Raw genomic sequence first — 24685 nt, 5'->3', positions numbered from 1 at the left:
AGCTTCCAACTTAGTAGCTGAAGCAGCTTTAACAATACAGAGAGTTGGATTTCCTATTCTTTAAGAACTCTTGATTTCCTCTCTTTCAGGCCAGCATAGGTCAGTGAAATTAGAATCATACTTCAAGCACAGGCTGCGTGAGTCAGGAAAGGTCAAGGCCACAGGATGCTCAAGCCAGAACTACAAAGCAAAACAGGTCTCTGTCCCCAGGCACCGTACCTGGCTCTAGACTGTGGGAATCCAAGAGGCAGCTGGAGCATGAGTCACCAGCTAACGCCAATTGACACATGCTGGGTCACAATTATCCCAGAATCACCTCATATAAAACCTGGCTGGAATGATTTACACACCCTAAATAGCTCAATTGTCTCACAGAAATGAGATAGTAGAAACATTTCTACTAGACTACTATGATCGTATATTTAGTAGATATAGAGTAGAAACATTTAAAAAACAAACCTTCTAACGTTGCAGGTTACGAAATATGGGACCAGAGATGTGGTCCCAAATGTGGGACCAACCTAAGGTCACACTGCTGTCACTTGGCAACACCCAAGAACTTGAAGTTAGGCACAAGGAAAATGTCCTTGGACAATATGGTAGAGAAGTTGCGTAATTCTGCTGACAAGACAGAGACGCTCAGCCATTCATTTGAATCTGTTGGTAGTTCTAGGTCCAACTCAATTGTTGATGCCTCAGTGGCCTCTCCTCGCAAATTCCTGACAATGTGCACTGAATAGTTCACTGTAGGGACATCACCTTCTTAATCTCCTAGATGTTAAGGAATCAGGGAAACCAAGACCTCATCCTGCTCACGGAAAGGCTGAGAACCTCTGATCCCAAGGTCAGTTGGTTTAAAAAAAATTTAAGTATAGAATAACGGAAATAGAAACATGACATACACTCAGGTTCTTGCCACCCAGAATTAATAACTATGAACATTTTCTCCCAAAGAATTTTGAGCATCTTTTTCTCTTCAGAATGGCTCAGGCATTGGAAGGCACAGGCCGAAAATACTATCTTGCTTGATCAGCCCGATTTCTGTCAAATTAGAATATACAACTAGGACATGAAAGGGAAAGAGATTCTTTTTTTATATGGGGCAGAAGTGGACCATGTGATGAGTTTTGACAAATGACTACCACTGTGTGGTAAATTGCGTTTGCAACTGGAACTACATAAAAAGGCGCTTTAATTTACATAAACTTTTTTTGCTGTTTTCACTTCCTCTTAAAACAGGGAATAACCTGGGGATTTTTGTTTACAGGCAGAAAATGCTTACTTTCAAAAAAGAGAGTAAAAGTTAAGTTTACAGATTTCCAGTGACAGAGATTCAAGGGAGCTAAGTAGCTCTGGAAAGTAGATATTCAGAGTTTTGTTGCCTAAAACTTTAATTTGTCAAGTTCTGGAAACATGTTTGAACTGGGAGTCAGGAAGTCTGAATTCTAGAATCGGTGTTGCCACTAATGCTCCATTATGGCCGCTAGCCCATCACTTTACCTCCCAAGGCTGAAAACCTAACGTTTTATGCTTTAGGAAGAACTTGATTCCACAATGTCCGTCTTCCCAGGGCTTTTGAACGTAACTTCCTTTACCTTTGGTACCTTGTTGACCAATTGGTCCTGATTTTCCCCATCACACATCACAAGGAGGCTTGGATACGGACACGAGTGGTGGTGAAAGAAGCTAGTCAAGCTGATGCACAAAACACATTGTCTGGGCATCATGTACACAATGGACAGCCAATCTGGACCAGCTCCAGCTCTGAGAGTCAAAGTCCACCTGCTCCTAGATCCTAGTTTTGCCTCCACAGATGCCCCCCCGCCCCCGTGTAGTAAATGTGATTTTCTTGGTAACAAGAGCTATAGTTTTCATCCATTTACCAAACACGTTATAAGCACCTTCTTTTTGCTAAGGGCACTGTTTCTCACCTTTATTGGAAGAATAGCCTAGAAGAGAAGTTACTTTAGCAATTTCTTAAGCGTGTCTGGTATTTTTGCTGTAAACATCTTTGCCACAAGCATTGTTGTCGTGTAACTAATTGTCCAGAAGGCAATTTTTCTATAAAAGACCAAATAACTGGTTTCATTCCTCCATTGATGAATCAACTGCCTCTGGCAGTTAATGTATTGAAACTACTTATCAGTTTCATTTCATTTCTCCATTGACAAAGTTCTCCTGTAAATCTTAGCTAGCCCTCATAATGGTCCGTACAGGGCAAGTAGATGAAATAGTGAGTCGTAACAAGTCCATGTATCGACTTAACAGAAAGTATGGTGATAAAACTTACAGGAAATGTGAAATGAGCATAAAGCCAGATGACATCCTATGTTAGAAAGTGATAGCCTATCACGATGACGACAAAGCTCATTTACAGTGCATCACAACATTAGCATTTCTTTAACATTTCCCATATAACTTTGGAAGGTCGGTCAATGAACATGTGACAATATGCCAAGAACAGACAACAGCACAAAGGCTTTCAGAACACAACACAAAGCTCCGTTACAAACGTAATCCTAGTATTGGGAAGCTTATACATTTCTTAAAGGAAGAAATTTTAGCAAAAAAAAAAAACAAAAAGAAAAAGCACAATGCCAAATGAGGAGACTAATCAACAAGCAAAAGTGTTAATACTATGAATGAAAGACTTGGGGACAAGCGTTTAGGTATAATCCACCCAGTAAAATCAGTTATTTGCACAGTATTGCCATGAATCTACACACATTTTAAGGGTATTCAATTATTTTGTATTCCACAATGAAGTCTTCTTAATTTTGTTATTTTTCATGTTTCATTATGTCCTTTTTTTAAAAAATTTTTTTTTAACGTTTATTTATTTTTGAGACAGAGAGAGACAGAGCATGAACGGGGGAGGGGCAGAGAGAGAGGGAGACACAGAATCGGAAGTAGGCTCCAGGCTCTGAGCCATCAGCCCAGAGCCCGACGCGGGGCTCAAACTCACGGACCGCGAGATCGTGACCTGAGCTGAAGTCGGACGCTTAACCGACTGAGCCACCCAGGCGCCCCCATTATGTCCTTTTTAATGAATGTCCCGCTTTAATTTTTTGTCATTTTTGTCTCTTATGGCAAAATTGCCTAATGGCCAGTTAGTTATGCAGTGAAAATGTGGCAAAAACACTTGTGGCAGAAACGTCTATGGCCATGCTGTGTACGGTGAAACTTTCTAGAACCTTCCTTGCCTGCCAGAACTCTATCCTGGATAAAAGCCCAATACCACATCTCACCTAAAAAATCGAAACAACTCTAAAGCCATCCCTTCCACAAGGTGCTACTCTAATGCCATTGGGCTGCTAAGTTCAGGCAGTCTTTAGTCCTCATCAGGCATTTGGGGCTAATATTCTGAATTCCTTGGAGACTTCAGGGTCAGGACCGAGGGAGTGGATCACCCTGGCTCAAACCCAGGACTCTGGACATCAGCCCTGGCCAAGCCTCTTCTTCTGATTCTGTAAAGCAGGAGAAATACTCTTCTTCCACGGTGCTGGCACCTAAAAGAACATCTCCAAGGGAGAGACCTGCAACACCAATGGCAGTCCATGGTTCAAGGAAGTGAGTTTGGACCCCAGTTCTATCTAATATGGACCTGTGTCATGACCTTGGGCAAATGGCTGTTTCTTCGTGTGGAAATAGCAATAGCTCCAAGCCCAACGTAGCCGTGAAGTTTCATGTGCCTGCACGTGGTAGGCACCCCCTAAATAAACATTATTCAACGGGGAAAAGAAAGCCAAATATTCATTTTTGGAAAATATTTATTAAAAAACTAAAGTGAATGTGGCAAAAAAACAACAACAACCACCCAACACATACCTTTAAATAGCAAGCATATGACACTGGTTATAAAGCTTTTCCAACTCTACTGATCTAGTCTTTCCCACCAGCTACAATCAAGGATGGCCTCTGAGGGAAGCCACGTGTAAACAGGTCATCTGTACTAGTGATGAGCAAAACCTAATTAGGTGAGAACTATCAATGGCCATACCATTCGCTTTTCTAGGCAATCCACCCCAAACACAAGACAGTGACCAAATCTCAGGAGTGTGCTCATGGGGATCTGCAGTTCTGGTTTTAATTTGGGAGCGGCAGCTCAGGGGTGAGGAGGGAATGAAGCCGTAGAAAGACAAACGGTATCAGTAGAGGGCAGTCGTAAAGCACCTTTAAAATCTGGACCCTTTCCACAATTTAACTCAGTAATTCTCAAACTTTATTGTTGAACAGAATCACTTGAGATTGTTAAATGCACAGGCTCCACAAATCTGCATGTTTAAGATGAGTACTATGGGGGGCTCTGTGCATATTGGTTAGCCATCAGCCATCCAGTTTGAGAAAGACTAAAACAATTCCTACTCCCTAAAAACAAGATAAAGGTTAAGGTATCTATCGACAGTCACTGTGCTTTTGTCAACTTGGCGAGACCAATAGAGAGAGTCAGACAGGAAGGAGCCTCTAATTCCTAACGTACTGGCCTACAGGAGCCCTGAGCAACCTGTCAAGTGCTGTTCAGTAAGTAAGTACAATTTCATAAGAAAGTTGATTTCAGATCACAGAACAGACTCCAAATGACTAATAGGCCAAACCCATTCGTTCCTGTTTAGTGAACTTTGTTGGGCCAGTGCCAGATGGGAAGCTGCTGTTCAAAAAGAACATGGGGGGTAACTGTGGGTCTTGACTTGTGAAGACACAGTGAATAAAACATCTATAAAAACCTTTATTAACCACAGAGCACTGCGCCCAAATAACCTCGGTGCCTCATGGACAACATGTAGAAATGGTCACGTTGATTCCAAGGTTGCCATTATCTGCAAACAGATGCGCTATGGCTGTGTCAAAAACAAGGCAGTCGCTGTTCATGATGGCCGCGGCCACCCCATCGTGGATGGACCGGGGCGTGGCCTCCCAGGTCAGTCTCCGCCGGTTCCCGTTCAACTCCAGTCTGTAGGCAAAGTTCTCGGCTTGTTTGCGGGTGCCAATGAGCAGCACGATGGCGAAGAACTGCTGGTGGCCCTCGTACTTCTCTTGTTTCTCCAGCACCAGCATGAAGTGATGGCCAAAGCACGACTGCATCATCACCCAGTCGACAGCCCCCGGCAGGTTAATGTCTGTGGCTAGAAAGACGATGTCTTCTCCCTGGAGGGTGGTAATGCTTTTGTGGGCGTGCATGAGATGGGACATCACGGCTTCCAAGGACCCCTGCCACTTGCAGGAAGCACCGGGACAAGGGCAGGAGTAGGGACGGTATTCACAGATGTCTTCGTGTTCTGGCTTCTCCGTGTGGTGCAGGGTCAGGGAACAGCCCGTGGTGGCATACTGCAAGGACAGAAAGATTAACACGTTGAGCCATCGCGCCTTCTCAAAACTCCTACTGGTGCAAACCTCTAAGACGATTCACTCACTTAGGTTTCCGGGGCTTAAACTGAATTCTTAATCTCAACTACTTTCGCTTGAGAGGAGTTAAGACCACAAGTCTCAGTTCGTATTCATCCTCAGTCTTGCCATACATAAAACTGGGAATGTCCTCCGCCGGGAAGGGACGGCGGGTCACGTCCTCACTCCCACATTGTTGAAAACGTGAGAACTGAAGTGCTCCTTACTATTAACATCTCAAACGGCATTGCTGAGCCAGCCCTAGGAAACCGGGCCTTCCCCGTATTTTCTGTGAAACCTAAAGAATTTTTGAGAACTTCAAATTGCTTAGGTGTGCGGCTGGGCAAGGAACAGGGTTACCTCCAGACTGGTTTTCACCCAGAGACAATTATGAAAACAGTTTAATTCCTCTTGGTTGTCCCCTGCCCCTTCTTCCTAGCTCAAGCTGGTGACTGAGAGGCCGGCTGCGGGCCGGCTGCCCCCGCAGTTCCCTGCTCTTGCCTGCGGGAGTGAGCAGTCAGGGCGGAAGGGGGCTGAAGGCCCCCCACATCGCTGGAACTATGACCTCACTTTCCTCACCTTTTACCCATCCCCAGTCCCAAGGGGCTCCACATACACTTTTTGGGTGACGGGAAAACATACCCAAGAGCTACTGTACCAGCTCGGGAACCTGCCGGCCAGGTGGGTTCCAGCCAGTGGAGGTTAAAATGAGGAGGGTCCAGACCACTTCCTCAAGTTCCAGGGCAGGCACTTGTCCCAGACGAGCTTTCTGATAGTCAGTCTGTCCCTCAAATGCTGCCTTAATAGGGTAGGAACCAAACCTTTTTCTCCCTTGCACTTGGGATGACAGTCCTGATGAATAAATCACACCTATCTTGGGAAAAGACCACACGGCAAAGAACCAGACTTCTCCCAACCCTCCCAAGAATGACACTGTTAACTCCTAGATACCAGATGGGGCACCAGCCCACAGATAGACACTTCCCCAGAGAGCTGTGCTGGTGTGTTGTGACGAATCAGGAAACCTGAATCACCTTTCTGGGTGAAACTAGAAGCCGGCCGCATCCCCCTCAAGCTCGTGGTGGCAGGTACATCGGCTGCGTGACCCCGCTTGGATTCCCCCACCCCGCTACCAAGACGTAAAGACAGCGAAGGTGGGCAGGGCCAGGCCATGTGTCTAAGATGCCGTGCCCATTTGCTAACAAATGTGTCTGTGTCTGTTTGGATGGTCACTACACTGCCCAGGGGTAAACCCCTTATAAACTTGAAGTCGGTCAAATCCTAATCTCCACAGATGAATCTGTCACTAGCAACAAGCAGGCACTGGGGACCTTCTCCACACAGGACCCTAAACTGGACTCACTGAGAGGAGGGCAAGAAGGCAGTCTCCATTCTTAGGGAGAGGAGTCTCCCCTCATGAGGAAGTGGGTGGCTTAAAGAAAGAAATGCAGCTGGTTTCTCCCCCACACCTAAAGTGGATTATAATAACCTTCAAGAGAACTTGGCAGAAATGTTTTCATTATTTACTGTGCCCATAGGGAATGCTTATTCATCTTTTTAAACCATGGTCTAATTTTAAAAGCATGGGTATAAAAAAACTTTATAATCAGAAGGAAAAACAAACTTATTTATCCATATGTATTTCTACTTTGTGTTCTTCACAGTTTAAGGCCCCTAAAAAAACAAAATCCCTACTAACTGTGTTTTAAATCTAGGGTGTGGTTAGGAATACAGAGCCTTCTGGTGTTTTTCTGTGAGTGATGGGTAAGGCATTTCTGCCCAGCTTAAAAACACACATTACCCACAATAAAAATAGCAAGAATTAGTCCAGATTCTGTGGCAGATTCTCTGGCTGAAACAAGTCCCTGATCCTTGGATCTGAAGAAGTTTCGGAACGGGCCATTTATCGCAGCTGCCCACGAATCATTCCAAGAATGAGATGAACTCTGGCAAAGAGTGTAGGGAAGGATACCACCTGTATCCCTGACCCGAAGCCCCTGACCCGAAGCCCCAAACCACTCTGTGTTCACGAACTCAGATGTACAACAAATATTTATCATCTAGCAATCATTTTAGAACTTTTTCTTGTGTAGCTCAGGTAGGAATTTTTACATTCTGAATTATTTGGTTTGTCTTACAAACCACTCACTCTTCCTTCAGCCCAATATAGAGAACAGGGAACCTCCCCCAAGCTACACAAATAGAAAAGGCGCTACTTAGCATTCGTGTGGACAACGACCTTACAAAAAAATATCTTGCTACAGCCTCTATTAACTTAAATAAGTATATTTTTAAAGTGTTAGGTGCTTACTCTGCTTTTTCTAAACAGGCTGAACTTTAAAGGCAATCTATTCCTTCTCTTTTCCATCATGGGCGAGGGCGTGTCTTCATGACCACTGGTGCCACTTTTATGACGACTGGATAAGAGATGATCTCTAAAAAGAAAAGATCTAAACTTTAAATATGCGTGCACTCACACGCACACAGACGCATGCGCTCTTGTGCTACACTGCATACTTGTTGCGGCATTGTTCTGGAATAGGGGCTCGCATCCGGGGATCAGAGGGAGGGTTCAGAGTCTGAATTCCCTGACGCTGTAGGCTCTGTAGGTGCCTCTGAGCGGCAAACCCAAATTGTACCGGCCCCTCGCTTGTGTCTTCCTGACCAGCTCCGAGGGTTCCTCAGGGCTGCCAACCTCTGTCCTGGAGCACACAGAGGGAATCCGCTGCAGATCCCGCCCTCCTGGGGTTTCCGGTGGAGAGGGGCCATGCCATGCAACAACAAATAACTCAAGACTATCAGAAGTACAGACAACTATGCAAACAAAGATTGGTGGGGCGGCGGGGCGGGGGGGGGTGGTGGTGGTGGTGGTGGTGGTGGTGACAGTCGATTTCAAAGTGGGGATGGGCTGAGGAGGAGATTGGGAAAGCTTCACTGTAGGCAAAGTGGACTATGGCTGGAACAGCTCCAACCGGTTCTAGCATTGGGGGAGCGGAGCAAACAGTGGGGATGAAACCTAAATGAGAAGGCAGGTCCAGATACCCTTGGGGACTTTACTGACAATTTAGTTTGTTTTCTGGGTTCCTGTACAGTAGCACTACAGGTTTTCCCCGCTATCTGAACGTACAGTGTTTCTACAAAACCCTTTGTGAGACAAAATGGCATAAAGCAAAGAAGCAATCGCCATTAACTTAGATGAAAAACTTTTCCAGCATTCCTAGTGCCAAGAAATAACCTCTCTTGGGCTTCTCTGATACCTTAGGATACATCTTGCTAACAGATGCACAAAATCAATTGAGATAAAGCACAGATGCTCACAGATGCAGTTCAAAGCTATGGAGTCCTGATGCTGAGTGTAGGTCCCAGGGAAGAAGCTAGGTGAGGCCACTCCTGCTGCTCAGGATGTGCACTGCCCAAGAAATGCTGAATGCTATTTTCCCTTTCCACCTTCTTTCGTAGATGTGAAAATCCTCTTTGGATTTCTTTTGGTTAGCAAAAACAGGTCTTTTGTAAAAGCAAAATCATGTCAAATGGACTTTGAAAAAGTGGGGGATACCTGTACTGACATTTTAGACCAGATCATCCTTCATGGTGGGGGCTGTGCTGTGCACTGTAGGATGTTTAGCAGCATCCCTGGCCTCTACCCACTCGATGCCAGTAGCAATCCTTCCCCATTGTGACACCCAGGAATGTAACAGGCATGGCCAAATGTCTGGGGAAGGGCAGAATGGCCTGGGGTTGATTCTGATGAATGACAAAACCTGGCTGGGCAGCCACAATGCCAGTTGTGAGAAGGGGCCCACACCAGTAAGCAGGTCAGGCTGGTCATTCCCCACCCAACGGGCACTACCCAGGACAGCTCGGGAATGCCAGCTGCCAGTGAAGAGACACACAAGGAGAGCCTGGTGGTTTGCAGATCCTGGAGGTAGGCCAGGGTGCTAGTTCTACCCGTTCTACAGACTGACTGACTCATCATGGCCACATGGCCATTTCTGGCCACACGCAGGGCAAGCCCTGCATTCCCGTGCTCCTCCTCCAGTGCTCTTTCAAGGTAGGGGATGTAATTCTGGAGTCAAAGAATCAATGTTCTCAGTAAAAGAAACAAAGAAACTTTGTTTCTCAGTAAAAGAAACTTACATCTGCCTTAACCCCCAGTCCCCAACCCGCCCCCCACCCCCAAGCCCAGGGTCCGCAGACACACTGCTTCTGGAAGCAGGCAGGTCCTAATACTAACTTCTTTCTTGGATTGCAAGGAGAAAAAACAGCCCTTCATGACAACGCTTCTCCCTAAGGAATGAAGAGCGGAGCAGCACGTCACGAATAAGTAACCAGTAAGGAGGCCCTCCCATCTTCTCTGGTACCTGGCAAGAAAGTCCTGAGGTTTCACTTCTCACACCCTGGCTGGGGCTTGCCCCACCAAACAGTAAGGATCCAGAGGATGCCAGCTTTCCTTGAGATCCCCGGTTCTTGCTGCACACTCTTGTTCCTGAGACAGAGCGCTGGGGCTGCCTGTGTGTCCTGGGGACACGTCCACACCTATAAACGAGATTTCTCCACAGGGCCACAGCTGCTCACGGTCCCCCAGGGGGTGGGGTGAGGTGAAGTGGGAATTCCCTTTAAGCAAACCTCTTTTGGGAGCGAGGGCGCAGGGATACACCCGCACACGGAAGCCCCAAGCTAAAGCAGAATGTAGGGAGGGGGAAGATGAGCCGGCAGAATGAGAAACAAATGCTGACATAACATTTCTGACTGCTCTTTAGAAACTTTTCAGGTTGCGGTGGCTCAAAACTCTTGTGCAAACGTGTTCTGCTGTGAAAGGCGACATGTGACCTGGTGCCTCAGTTTTAAGTCTTTGCAGAAAGCAGGAACTAGTGCCAATTCTTTCCCTGGGCATGGGGTTTGAAGGGTGTATTTAAGTTGGAATTTAGGTAGGGTTTTTCCTTTTCTGGCAGAGGAACCCGTTCACACACAAATCTGATGAGATACGTCAGAAAACAAACACTAGACACCTGTTATTTACCTAATAAACGCAGTCACATTGTATTTGTTTATGGAATGAGCACATAAACAGAATAACCCTGCTTAGCCAGAGTGCTAGTCAAGGTCCTGGATCCTGTGACTGGTTTAGAACAGGTTACTTAATCTATTTCATTAAGTGTGAGTCCCTGCAATTCAAGAACAATTTCCTGAGCTCCAACAACCAACAAGTTACTAGAATGGAGGCACCCTGAGCTCCGGCAGAAGCATGTCCCTGCTCAGGGACTGTGGGGTCACCGCCCCGCCCCTGCCCACTTACACCTCCTAGGAAACTGAAGTTTATTAGCAAACCATCTGCCGGCGCCTCAAAGGAGAGTGTCTCAGAAAAAAACAAAGCACGATCAATATTTTGTTGTTGATGCTCGTAAACGTTTGAATTAAATCCAAGAAACGACCTCGTGGTCTTAGAGTAAGCAAAAGCAAAGTGTGCTCTTCTGTCCATCTAATAAACTGTAATGATCACAAAATGCACACAGACGGCTAAATGCAATGTAGGACCCCAGACCGGGGTCTGCTACAAAGGGCATTACTGGGGCAGCAACTGAAGTTTGAATATGAACCGTGGATTAGACAATAGTATCTACTGCAGGTCACATTTCTTGATTTTGATAACGGGACCATAATTATATAAGAAGACCTCCTTGTTTTTAGGAGAAACAGTGCAGTATTTGGGGGAAAGGGGCAAGATGTCTGCAGATTATATTAAAATGGCTAAATAACTGTATGTATGAAGTAAGAACACACAAAATGAAAATGCAAATGGGGCAAAAAGGAAACAACTGCTGAGTCTGGATAAAGGGCATATGGGAATATTTTTGTACTATTATTACAACCGTTGTGGAAATTTGAAATCATATAAAAATAAAAACGTGTTACAGAATTCAGGGACTGAGTTAGCATATTTATCCTCCATGGGGCAGAGATTCTTTCTGCAGGGTTGGTTGAATGAATTACATTTTATACTAGGGTGTTGTTGTTGTTGTTTTTTTAAAGAATATATACTTTTAACTGCATACCTACCGGTAAAAGCAACTAAGTTACTTAATTTTTCTTTTTTATTTACTAGAAGCTCTTGGGAGTCATTTTAGTGAACCAATAAATTTTTACAATGAAGACATCAGTTGTTATAATAACCAACACTTCTTTGATCTCTCTGCCCCTCATGGAAGACAAAGCTTTCTCCATTGCTCCTCTGATCCTTTAAAAGTTGTTGGCCCTGGACTACAGTCTCATTGTTATCCTAACTAGCCACTGCAGGTTCATTATCTATCACGCTTAGTGGTCCAAGGGAAATTCCTCTACTTGATTCCAGACATGTCATAAAGAGGCTCCAGGACGAAGCTACCCATGCCCCCTTTGTCTTACACAGGTAAACCTCTTTTACTCCCGGGGAGGTGAACTCACACATGGAATCTGGGTTATACCAGTTCAGGTGGAAGGATGATCTCTTGGCGGTATAACTTACTATGTATGATCAGCAGATAATTAGGGGACTATTGGTAGAGGTCTTTCTCTTCTTGACATTCTTTCCCCCCCGCCCCTCAACATTCTTAAGACTTGTTTGAATGAAAGGGGTGTCTGGGTGGCTCAGTTGGTTAAGCTCCCGGCTTGGGCTCAGGTCATGATCTCTTGGTTTGTGGGTTCAAGCCTGGCATCAGGCTCTGTGCTGACAATTCAGAGCCTGTAGCCTGCTTTGGATTCTGTGTCTCCCTCTCTCTCTCTGCCTCTCCCCCACTCATGCTCTGTCTGTCTCTCTCAAAAATAAACATTTTTAAAAAATTCAAAAAAGAATTAAAAAAAAAAACTTGTTTGAATGGCAGTTGTAGTTAAACCTCATATAGAACCAAAGCATGGTGAAATTACATTTTAACTGGCAGTTAAACTTAGATTTCACCACTTTTTCTTAATGTTTATTTTGAGAGAGAGAGAAAGTGCAAGCAGGGTAGGGGCGGAGAGAGAGGGAGAGAGAGAGTCCCAAGGAGGCTTCACACCATCAGTGCAGAACCCAATGCAGAGCTCAATCTCAGGGATCGTGAGATCAGGACCTGAGCCAAAATCAAGACCCTGATGCTCAACCAACTGAGCCGTGCAGGTGGCCCCAGATTTTACCACTTAAAAAAAACTCTTTTTAAGAGACACAAACAGAGTGCAAGCAGGGGAGGGGCAGAGAAAGAGGGAGACAGAATCCCAAGCAGGCACCAGGCTCTGAGCTGTCAGCACAGACCCTGACGTGGGGCTCGAACTCATGAACCACGAGATCATGACCTAAGCCGAAGTCAGATGCTTAACTGACTGAGTCACCCAGGTGCCCCAATTTTACCACTTTCTAAAAGGACTTCTAGCAAGTCGAACTAGCTCCTTCATGACTAAAAGTCTGTTACTCTGCCCTCAAAATATCAGTGGATGATCACAGGTTATTTTCTAGTTAATTTATGGGTCTATTTATTTTGTTCATTGATTTACTGATTTGCCTACTTCCTGCCCACCTGACATTTGTTGGTAAATGAACAGACATTAGGTTTATCTGCAGATGATTGTTCTCCACCGTATTAATTTTACTTTAATTAAAAGTCTTACTATGGAACTTAGAATTTAAAAAAATCAATATATCTTGAGATCAAGAAGGAAAAATGTCTTTATTAGACTTCGGTCACTATGGGTTTTGTTATTTTTCATAAAGGCATTTCACATATTTTATTTACATAAACTATTCGGGGTGGGGGTGTTTGAAGCTTTTCTGCAATCTCACATAGATGGGGAAACGATACGGTTGTCATTCGAGCGGCTCCATATCCCTCTTGTTTAAAATGAGTTTATTGGAGTGCCTGCGTGGCTCAGTCAGTTAAGCGTCCAACTTTGGCTCAGGTCACGATCTCACAGTCGTTGAGTTCGAGCCCTGCGTCGGGCTCTGTGCTGAAAGCTCAGAGCCTGGAGCCTGCTTGGGATTCTGTGTCTCTGCCCCTCTCCCTCTCCTTCTCTCTCCCCCCTGACTCTCAAAAATAAATAAATATTAAAAAAGGGGGGGGGTTACAACCACCAGTTAGAGTTCAGTTACCTTGCGTTCCGTGTAGCGCAAATTGAGCCTACCATGTCACCTCTGCGTGGATCTACAAAACCGTTGACCACTCATCCGCGGACTCTCATTAAGGTTAGACTTGGGCAACAGGAGAAAGTGAACTCTCTTCTTGTGCCTCAGTCACGATGCTCAACCTGCATCTGTCTAGCCACCATCCTCTAAGAACCTTAGTGGATCTGCACTACCCCAGAGGGCGGATTCCTTACCTCCACTGTGAGGCAGCGCAAAGAATCCTCAGCCAAAGGTTCCGTAACGGTTCCACGGATACTGATTATTATGAGAAGACGGTATCACTCAGGGCCAGCACCGTCAAACGGTGGCGAGACTAAGAAAACACGGACATCTAACTTCATGAGCTTTCTGCTGGAGAAGGCAATGCTAATTAAAGTCGTGGGCTCTGGGGCGCCTGGGTGGCTCAGTCGGTTAAGCGGCCGACTTCGGCTCAGGTCATGATCTCGCGGTCTGTGAGTTCGAGCCCCGCGTCGGGCTCTGTGCCGACAGCTGAGAGCCTGGAGCCTGTTTCAGATTCTGTGTCTCCCTCTCTCTCTGACCCTCCCCCGTTCATGCTCTGTCTCTCTCTGTCTCAAAAATAAATAAACATTAAAATAATAATAAAAAAAAAATAAAGTCGTGGGCTCAAGAGTTCCTCTGTTTGCCTGAGAGAATGTGGACAAACCCCACGGTGCAGACGACTTTTTTACAACAGGTGTCCTGGGGGCAGACTGGGGCGATGTTAGCCCGGTCATCTGAGAACATCCCGCCGTTGGGGAGGGGAGCGCATCTGGCCGTACAAAGCCTCCTTGGGCTGGCAGGGGGTTATTTTTAATCTCAGAAACTTCAAACAAAAGTTGACGTTTGACCAAACACGCTTCTCATCTGACCACGGCCAGACCAGAGTCAGCAGGCAACGACACAGTCTCCCGGAGAAGCAGTTTTGTGAGGTGCCTTTAGAGCGTGGGTTCAAGCAAACAAAAGCACCTCAGGGTCAGAGCCGGAATTAAAGGCTTTCTGCCACCCTACCAGTGCCTCGCCCGCTCTTTGTCACTATGCCCTTACTCCTCCAAGCCAGGCTCCCACCTGCATAATCAGACTAAACGCTACGACCCGCCTCCAACAGGGCTGCATCCCTCTGCAGTCTTTATTTCTCAACTAAAACAATCGCATTCACCGGAAGACTTAAGGGGTAGGGCTGCCCAATCTAGCAACTGAAAACACAAGATGCCCAGGATGTCCCAGGCGACATTTGGGTTATACTTGCACCAAAAGAAAATTACCTGAAATTGCACCAAATATTGTTGATCTGAAATTCAAATTTAAGTGGGCACCTTGTAGTTTACCTGGCAACCTTAATAAGAGGGCCCTCCTGATACCGGGGTCATCCCGCCAGAAGCCATTATGTGAATTTGGAATGGGAGGGGGGATCGTTGTTCCTCAGGGAGGGGCGAAGCCGATAACGGGAAAGGCAGGAGGCTGAGGGGGAAAAGACACTGTGTGTGTAATTACAAGGCCCGTCCTGGAGTTTCTGTTCCCTGAACTTACAAACTGTAGGACTTTGGGCAAATCTCTTAGGCAGGATACTAACTGTGTCCTGTTTCCTTTACAAAGTGATGAGGAGGAGATAACATGAGATAATATGCCTCGTTCAGACAAGGTAAACAACACTCTGTACAAGCAGCTCTGCTGGCCTCCCTACGTAACCCCATCAGGACCTTCCATCCCTTCTTTCTTTGTGGGTAGATAGCTGCTTATCCTACATAACGCGGCTCTGTCCCCCAACACTGCTGAGAGGTCTCTAGACTCCTCTGCTCCTGCTGCTTGAGGAGGGCTCTGCGGGCACATCTGTCTCCTCTGTTAGACTCGTAGCTTCAGAAGGAGGGGGTTGCGGGGAGGCAAGGACTGGCTGGTCAGATGGTTTGTAGGAGGGAGAGGCTGCAGGAGATTCCCAGGTATGGGGGGATATGAAAGTTAGTAGGTAGTCAGGAAGAGCCAGCTCTGGCCCAAGGTTCCATCAGGGAGAAAAAGCAGGCAGTAGTGTTAAAAAAAAAAGCCAAAAGGATAACACCCATTGTAGGTGATGGTGTAAAGAAACGGACACTCAATTGTGAAGGATTCCAAGTGAGAAAGCAGTTTGGCTCTGCTATCAAAAGCTTTTTGATTTCTACACATACCCTTTGGCCCTACCATCCAACTTCTAGGAAGTTACCGTTAGGAAATAATTACTTTTCTATGCACAAGAACTGCTCTAGCAGTACTTAAAAAAATTTTTTTTAACCAAATGATTTAAATGACCGCAAATGGGAGCTTGCTTAAACATCTCTGGTACTATTAGAATACTATGCAGCCATTAAACATGAACTTAAAGACTATTTACCAATGTTGAAAAGCAGTCACGATGTGTTAGATGAAAAAATATGTTATGACATTGTGTGTGGTTTATCTTACCTGCTTTTCTTTGAGTGAAAAACCCCACTGATGTCGATGTAAGTTTGTAAGGACAAATGCAAAAATGGTATAGTGGTTATTTCTAGGTGGGAGGATTATAAGTGATTTTAACTGCATATACATATTATATATAAATATATATTTTAACTATATATTATATTTTGAGAGAGAGTGCAAGTGGGGGAGGGGCAGAGAGTGAGGGAGAGAGGGAAACTTAAACCCGTTCCATGTCCAGGTCAGAGCCTAATGTGGGGATCAAACTCACAACCTTGAGATTATGACCTGAGCTGAAATCAAGGCAGATTCTTAACTGACTGAGCCACCCAGGTGCCCCTAATTTTATATTTTTATATGTTCTACATTTTAAAATAATGATAACTTTTAAAAACATACTTTATAATGTGTAAAATAAAATATACATGTTAAAAAACACTGCCTAATCTAACCAGGCTTTCTCCTCTGAAAGCCTTATAGAAATGAAAAACATGAGGCCTTGTCACTGAAAAACTGATGCCGGGGCCAGAGTAACTCAGCTGTATGAAAACCTACATGATAAGGAGGAGGGAAGAGAAACTCAGTAGGAGAGTATGTGGGAGAAAAGAAGTTCTTTTTTTTTCTTTTTAAAGTTTATGCCTGGACTTGACCTCACACACTGACCATTTGTTTTCTGCTAGCTTCTAACCGTGCTGTGGTTCAGTGCTGGGGCTGTGCTAGGCACTTTGCATGAATTATTACCATGTTTGATGCTCACAACAACCCAGTGTGCACCCTATTTTACCAAGGAGCTGCTGAGGTTTGGAGAAGTCACCAAACCCCTCATGTGGGGATGCAGCGGGGATCTGGACTAGGAGGTTCGAGAAGGGCCTCCCTCAAAACTACTAGCAGAGGGGCGCCTGGGTGGCTCAGTCGGTTAAGTGTCGGACTTCAGCTCAGGTCATGATCTCACAGCTCATGAGTTCGAGCCCCGCGTCGGACTCTGCTGACAGCTTGGAGCCTGGAGCCTGCTTCGGATTCTGTGCCTCCCTCTCTCTCTCTCTCTGCCCCTTCTCCACTCGCGCTGTCTCTGTTTCTCAAAACTAAATTAAGAAAAAAACAAACAAAAAAACTACTAGAGGAGAAGGTAGCCTGGGGATAGGAGTAACCCAAAGATACTACTTTTGTCCATTCGAAGTTTTAAAATAGGGCCCAGGCCCACACATTTAACACAGGTATATCTTTCATCCGTCTACAGTGTCTGTGGCTAAACACTGGGAAGGGGTAATCTTTTATCTCACAGACACCATATAGTCGAAAAATCACTACAGAAAACCAACTGGAGATGAGACCAACAGTTTCCCAATGTTTAAGAAAAGCTAATGGAGCTAGATGAGGACCTGGGTTAAAAGTGATGAAATTCTGCTAGAGAATTTTCACTATCTCTAGTAAGCCTTAGGAAGCACATTCTCAGGTTTAACATAAAGATATATTTAATCAGGAAAACTTTTTAGCTTTCTTATTTTCCTCTTCAGTATGTGCAGAGCAGAGTCATATTCTGATGCCCCATGTATGATCCCACCCTGCACAACTCGCCAGTAATACACAATGTATTGCACCGGGCGTTCGCTTTAGCAAATGTGTACCTACTGTGTGTCCCTTTCAAGGAGTGAGGACCTTATGAGTTTGCGTGAAAAATGCCATCGTTCACAAATTTTGTCTGCACGAGTCTGGCTCTTACATTTTATAAGGTCTTACTGTAGTCATACGCATATGGTATTTTGTAGGAGCTTCAAAAAAAAAAAAAAAGGGGATCTAACACAGAACAGGAGGATCTAATCCAATCTCAGGTTAGGCATTTTACAGACCAGACCTGCTGTACCTTTCAGTTCTCCTCCCTTCTGGTCAACTTTAATGTCAACTTTAAGTCACAGTGATTTACTCCTAGTTCTAGAAGGTGGTGACCTGTGAAAAATGCCTGCCAACTATGTGTAGAATCAGCATAAACTTTAGGGCTCCTACCCAGCATTCTAGTGCTTCAGTTCTTTTTTTTTTTTTCTTCCTTTTTTAATTTTTTAAATTTTTAAAATTTTAGTTTATTTATTTAACATGAAATTTATTGTCAAATTGGTTTCCATACAACACCCAGTGCTCATCCCAACAGGTGCCCTCCTCAATGCCCATCACCCACTTTCCCTTCCCTCCACCCCATCAACCTTCAGTTTATTCTCCGTTTTTAAGAGTCTCTTATGGTTTGCCTCCCTCCCTCTCTGTAACTTTTTTTCCCTTCCCCTCCCCCATGGTCTTCTGTTAAGTTTCTCAGGATCCACATAAGAGTGAAAACATATAGTATCTGCCTTTCTCTGTATGACTTATTTCACTTAGCATAACACTCTCCAGTTCCATCCACGTTGCTACAAAGGGCCATATTTCATTCTTTCTCTTTGCCAAGTAGTATTCCACTGTATATATAAACTACAACTTCTTTATCCATTCATCAGTTGGTGGACATTTAGGCTCTTTCCACAATTTGGCTATTGTTGAAAGTGCTGCTATAAACACTGGGGTACAAGTGCCCCTATGTATGAGAGAGAGCAAGAGACAGAGAGTGGGGAAGGGGCAGAGAGAGAGAGAGAGACACAGAATCCGAAGCAGGCTCCAGGCTCTGAGCTGTCAGCACAGAGCCCAATGCGGGGCTCGAACTCACAGACTGTGAGATCATGGCCTGAGCTGAAGTCAGACGCTTAACTGACTGAGCCACCCAGGCGCCCCTCTAGTGCTTCTGTTCTTAATTTTACAAAGATTCTGTCAATTTGGTTCCTGAAAATCTGGAGCCTCACCGTAGATGTACGTGGACTCTGGTGCTTGCCTGCGCACGCTTTCAAGAGGAAACCTAGCCAACTTCGGTCAGTAGTGAAGACCACAGGGGAAATAGCCAAAGTAAATGGTCTTTGTCTTAGAGGAGTTTTCAAGATGAAGAAAAGACCTTTGAAATGGTTTTGGCAAAGTGGCTTATCCTCTCAGACTTCTGGGCAACTGATCATCCATCACCCAGCAACCGCCTTGATCCCACCCACCTTCCATTTGATCTGGTGAAGCAAAAGACTTAGCAATTCTAGTCACATCTCGGAGCAACCTACCAGCTTGGTGTTATCTCCATTCTTGTTAACTGATGAACAGACAAGCTCAGGGAAGTATGTGACTGGACCAAGGTCATACAAAGCGAGGATGAGAACCCAGTTCTGTCTCTTGCCTAGTACTCTTTTCCCTAGATTGTGAAATTTTAGGGGGAAAAAATTTTCCCTAATGGTATAATGATTTAATAATGGTATAGTGATTTAGTCCAACTCTTTCTCTTAAAGACACTCAGGTCCAAAGACATAAACTGACCTGTTCAAAGTCAAATGTCTAGTCCCTGGGACAACAGTTCAGGCTCCCCAGGGGGCCAGGATAGACTATTCTCTTGGCAAAACATAGATGAAAATAAGCTATAAAACCACCTACAGTTGGGACCGCTCAGAATTCCAAAGTTCACGGAGAGTAAGAGTTAAAGGCAAACTTCCAGGCTCAGCGAATGCTTTCTAAAAGAGAACCAGACCAGAGGTTGCAAGCTGGCAGCTGGAATTTGGTCTGCAGACAGGGGTGGTTTGGCTTGCACGTTCTGGCCTTCAATATGAATTTGGCCAATGTTAAAAAAAAAAAAAATTGAGATACTTCCCATTTTAAAAAAAAAAATCCAGATTTCTGTCTTTTCTTGAAAAAAAAAAAAAAAAATCCAAAGGTCTGGCAGGCTGCATCCACACTCTCACCCCTGCCGATCAGCCAGGGCTGAGCAGAAAGTGCCTCGACTGTTCCCTGAGGTCTCCTGAACCCTTGGCCACGGGTCAGACACCTCTCTCCCTCACTTCACCTGTCCCCACTGCCTTTTAGGTTTGTCCACACTGAGGGGCTTTTAACTTTCTATTTTCAGGAACAAAAGCAACACTGTCACAACCCAACTGCAGGGAAGACTTGTCTGACTGAGGCTTTCCAGTTCAGTGATTATCTGGAGACACACTGTTAGAAACTTTTAGAGAAAACAAAGAAAAAAATGGAGAGAAAATGCTTCAGAGTGTGAGTGGGCTGGAGTGGTTTAGCATTCCCCACCTTTGGGGACAGAAATACTTGGCTGATATTCAGATAACATACACTGTTGAGTGGGGGTACAAATATGTCAACCTTCACTTCTCCCCCTACACCCACGCTCCACTGAGAGCTGGTGGGTTTGAGATATGGGAAGAGGATGTCAAAACTTCTCAGGCATAGAGCAAGCCATAGAATGGACTAAAAATAGCACAAGTGCAAGACAGCCCTACTTTGATAGAGATCCTTTTCTTAAAAGGAGACCTGAGCTAATAATGCACGTGGTTCCCTCTGTCAAAGGTGCTGGCAACACTTTAGCCTTTAATTAAGTGGCCCCATACCTATGTAAGGAAGCTATTTGGCAACAAATCCATTTGTGAGCCAACTGAAGCATGAGCAGTTCAGAGCTGTGATGAAATACCCCCAAATGTTAGATCTGTGGGCTATTTCCCCCTGACTTGCCCATCCCACATGTCCTACAAAATTCCTACCAGTGAGTTCCAGAGCGAACATGTATACTGTCTCTTTGGGATGTTCCCATCAGAGGCCCATCTGGTAAATTTATCCGATCAGATGGTTTTGTTTGTTCCTGGTGGGTGCCAACCTTAAGTTATAGTCTGGGGCCTTGGAATAAAAGGCAAAAATCCCTACGTAGCACAAAGGATGTGTGCCTTTGGGATGCAGGTTCATGAACAGGCCTACTGATCTTGACAAGTCACTTAACCCTAACCTCTCTATAGACATTTGTTTCTTTACCTGAAAAAAAGAAAGGCAAACTAATAAATGATGACCCTTGAAAGATAGCTGGGACACAGGCACCCAATAACCATTCCACATAGCCTTCCTTCTTTTCATGGTATTCTAGAAGCTACAGGTCCTTGGAAGTCAAGCAGTTCAATCCCTTTATTTACAGATGAGGAAATCAAGGCCCCAAGGGGTGGTCTCTCAGGCAAACAATGGCAGCGCCCGGCTACACTTGAGACCTGGGCTCTGGTATATCATCCAACATTGTTTTTCTCACATGAGCCAGCCCATAAGAGAAGTTCTGAGAGCAGGTAGGGGCAGTGACAAGGCAGTCCCTATGATTTCCAGGAGTAAGCACAAGCCAAGGGCTCGCTACACAGACCCATCTTGCTGAAGTCTGACATAGGTCTGATCACTCCCTATTGCTCTCAACCCTCAACTGACCTATCTTTGGTGCTTGCTGTATAATATCCAAGTTTGGTTTATCTAAACTAATTGGCTGAGCTGTCCTGTCAATAGTTTGCATTACTGGTCAAAGTTGAGGCATGCATTCTCCAGCTTTATGAATCTCTCACACAAGAGTGACTCCAAGATCACTTTCTAAACTTGGTGCCTGGTCTGTAGGGGAATGGTTGACCCTGTTTAGTTTCAGCTTGCAACGTGATGGCTTTCCTTAAATGCATTCAAATAGAATAGGGACTTGGAAAACCACTGACATGTCTAGAAACACTGAGTACCCCTGATTCCCAAGAGAACTGTTCTTCAAGAAGGGCTTCACTAGCATATTACACATTAGGAACAAAAAACATGCTTCAATAGGAACCAGAATCCTAGGTCCTGAAAGTGAAACTTCACACTTTATATAGCATAACTGCTTCCTTCCCTTCTTCTTGGGAGCAACACAATGCTCTTATGAGATTTCTTTTTAAAAATAAGTTATGGAATACTGACTGAAACCAAATGTCCCTCTGTGAACTGTAATTAACCTAAAGCCATTTCTTCTGTAAGCCACTGAATGCTTGGGACAAAGTGAAGAGCTGAAAAGGTAGCTCCTCCGAAATCCTATGGGACACCCCCTGCAGTCCCCACGATATATCTCAAACATCAAATACCCACTCTTATGTCAACTATCACCAAATCTTTTCTTGACCACAAGGCTTCCATCTTCTTCATCACCCTAAAAAAATTATAGAAACATCCAAATTTCATGAGAAACAACTACTGGGCTGGATGAATTAGTCAACATTATATGAGAGGTGGTTGAAAGCAGAGTAATTTATTAAGGTTAACTGAAAACCCATAGCCCAAACACGGATTCAAACCTGTATTTGAATATGCTATTTTAAACTTGATTTGTGGCAGGGCACAGACCAAATTAAATCACTCATTTTACTGACTTGAGTCCCAAGCTTCAATTCTCTGGTGGATTATTTTTAATTTAAAAATAAGCTCTTGCCCTATAAAAATAAGCAGCACCAAGGAGAAATGCAAGACAGCTTAGATGGCCCAAGAGGCAGAACAGTTACTTAAAAAAAAAAAAAAAAAAGACTATTAATGACATGATTTCCATTTCTAAGTTTAGAAAACGAACTTTATGGTCCAGCTCTAGATGATCATGAGGTACTATAGACAGGTATGTCTCAGAAACTGCTCCTGAAGATTTTTAATTACTAGATGTAAGTAAACAGATGCTATATAATATGTCCACACAATGAAAAACTAGGCAGCCATTTAAAATACAATGAGGTAGAGCTAGGTTTCAGACATAGAAAAAATACGTATAATAATACGACTTTACAACAGCAATTTGCACAAGTTATTTCTGGAGAAGAATTTATGTCTGTGTGTGTTTAGGAAGCTTCTTGACACACGCTGACATCCAGGATTCTATATTCAGCTGTGAAAGTGTAAACGTGGCTACACAAATCCATAAGATACACAGTAAGCCTAACAATGGTGGGAAAGGGGGTGAGAGGTCTTGGTCTTTCATGTGACTTTTCTTCAGTGGTTTGCATTTTTCTTGCAAGAGCATTGCTAACTTTTTAAACTAAATAAATAAAGTGATGGGCTTGGGAGAACTGTAACAGCTCCTATGTGCCCTTCCTGATAAACTCCTAATCAACTCTTGTTTTCACCCCACTTAGTACAAACACACATCTCCCTAGTCCTTGGAAGGCTAGGAGAGGGAAAGGCGTGGTTCGCAGGGTTTTCGTGTTGCTGGAGGAAAACAGGCTGTAGGCGCCCTTTTTTTTAGCTACACTCCCGAGGGCTCCCACGTGTCAGGCGTGCGCAGAGGGCAGGCGCGGGGTGCAGGGGGAATCCAGTACAGATCCTTACAAGCGGAGCGCTGGTAAAGGGTTGCGTTTAGCTCGCTTATTTCTTCCCTCCCCAACACCCCCCACCCCCACCACGCCCGCCAGCTTCCTGGTCCAAGTTTTACTTGTCCAGTCTAACCCTACCGAGCACACCAAGCACAGAGTCTACAGAGTTCGCAGGCACCTGGAGGGGAGAGCTGTGATGCGTTCTAAAAAACAATCGCGTGCCAATTATTCCGGGGTCAGCACTCGGGCAACTGTCAGCTCAGAGTTACTCCCAAAGTGGACAGGTGGGCGTGGGGGAGGGTGGACAAGTGTAAACATTTCTTTTTTTAAAATAAGAGAGATGCCACCTGCCTCTCAGCTCATACGAGTGGGCTGGAGGACACAGGAGTTCTGGGAGGTCGCCAGGCGGAGGTGCGCGGGTGGCACCTGGGCTTACCTTGCAGGGAAACAGGACTGCCGAGGCCACCTTCTCCATAGCCAGGTTCCTGATGCTGGGCGTCAGGGCGCCCCTGCACGTCGGGCAGCAGCTCAACTTCTGGCGGCATTGGTTACACACCAGGTGCCCGGCCTGGCACTGCAGGATGGGGGGCAGGACATAGTCAAAGCAGACCGGGCACTCGAAGAGCGAGGTCAGCTCGTGGTGCTGCGGGGACACCGGGCCAGCCCCGCCACCGCCGCCGGGGCCCGAGATCACCGCCGCCGCGGCGGGCACCGCGGACGAGCCGGGGCCCGCAGCCGAGATGGTGGCGGCGGCCGGGGGCGCAGCCGGGGACTGAGCGTGCTGAGGCTGCGGCGGCGGCTGCTTGCTGCAGGGTTTGTTAGCGCTGGGGCCGGTGGAGGACGGGCGGCTCATCGCGCTCCGAACCAACCATGGAACTGCGGGCGCCTGCCTGCCGCGGGGCCGCCGGGGTCAAGGCGGTGCGCGCCCCGCGGGCGGCAGGCTCCGAGGCAACGCCACCGCGCCCAGCCCGGAACCGAGCAGCAGAAACGGCCGGCTCCTGTAGGAGAGGGACTGGACTGCGCCGACGATCTCCGCGGCCCCCGGCGTTCCAAACAGTCTTCCGCGCCCCCAGACTCCTCCTCCCGGCGGCGTCGCGGGCCGCGAACCCGAGCGGTGCGCAGAACCCCGGCCCACCAGCTTCTGGAGCGGCAGCTGACGCAAGCCCCGGGGGCGCGCGCGGACGTGACGCCTGGACACGTGTGCGGCCGCTCAGGCGCGCGGGGACTGGCAGAGCCACCCTGCGCTGGGGCGCCGGCTCCGCCCGAGTCCAGCTGGCAGCGCGGGGGGCCGCCTAGCGAGGGCCTCTCTTGCCCAGGCTGCGGGCCGGCCCGCGCCAGTGAGCATGCCCGGCTCGCCGCGGCCGCGCGGGGTCTGCCTTCCGGGTTGGGGAGGGGGCCGCCCTTTGGCAAGGCGTCGCTGAAGTCCTGTGGCCACACCCCGGGGAGCCACGCCGGCGCTTCCCGGGCGCAAACCAGAAGGACAACTTCAGGCGGGCGGGGGCTAGGGTGGTGGGCGGGGCGGGACGCGTGCCCCTGCCCAGGTCGGAAAAAACCGAGAGGTTTCTCTTTCCCCGCGTTGAGTCACCCG

The 24685-nt window shown here is 46.2% G+C and overlaps 1 protein-coding gene across 1 annotated transcript; it reads right to left on the bottom strand.

Annotated features, from left to right (window-relative positions):
- Positions 1-4706: 4706 nt before the first annotated feature.
- On the bottom strand, positions 4707-24107 carry SIAH2 (siah E3 ubiquitin protein ligase 2). The gene is made up of 2 exons (XM_049628690.1): positions 23534-24107; positions 4707-5325 (listed from the first exon to the last, which is right to left on the bottom strand). The coding sequence occupies exons 1-2, from the start codon at positions 23948-23950 to the stop codon at positions 4768-4770; spliced, it is 975 nt and encodes a 324-aa protein (XP_049484647.1). The 5' UTR covers positions 23951-24107; the 3' UTR covers positions 4707-4767.
- Positions 24108-24685: the final 578 nt, after the last annotated feature.

Source organism: Panthera uncia, chromosome C2 (assembly GCF_023721935.1).
Source record: "Panthera uncia isolate 11264 chromosome C2, Puncia_PCG_1.0, whole genome shotgun sequence".
Lineage (NCBI taxonomy): Eukaryota > Metazoa > Chordata > Mammalia > Carnivora > Felidae > Panthera > Panthera uncia.
This window is presented reverse-complemented; position numbering and strand designations above follow the sequence as displayed.

Bases quoted from the DNA above. Each gene is read 5' to 3' on its own strand.
- SIAH2 (XM_049628690.1), bottom strand. From the start codon at position 23,950: ATGAGCCGCCCGTCCTCCACCGGCCCCAGCGCTAACAAACCCTGCAGC. The intron at 5,326-23,533 runs GTAAGCCCAGGT...CTGTCCTTGCAG, and splicing joins CAGTCCTGTTTCCCTGCAAG to TATGCCACCACGGGCTGTTC.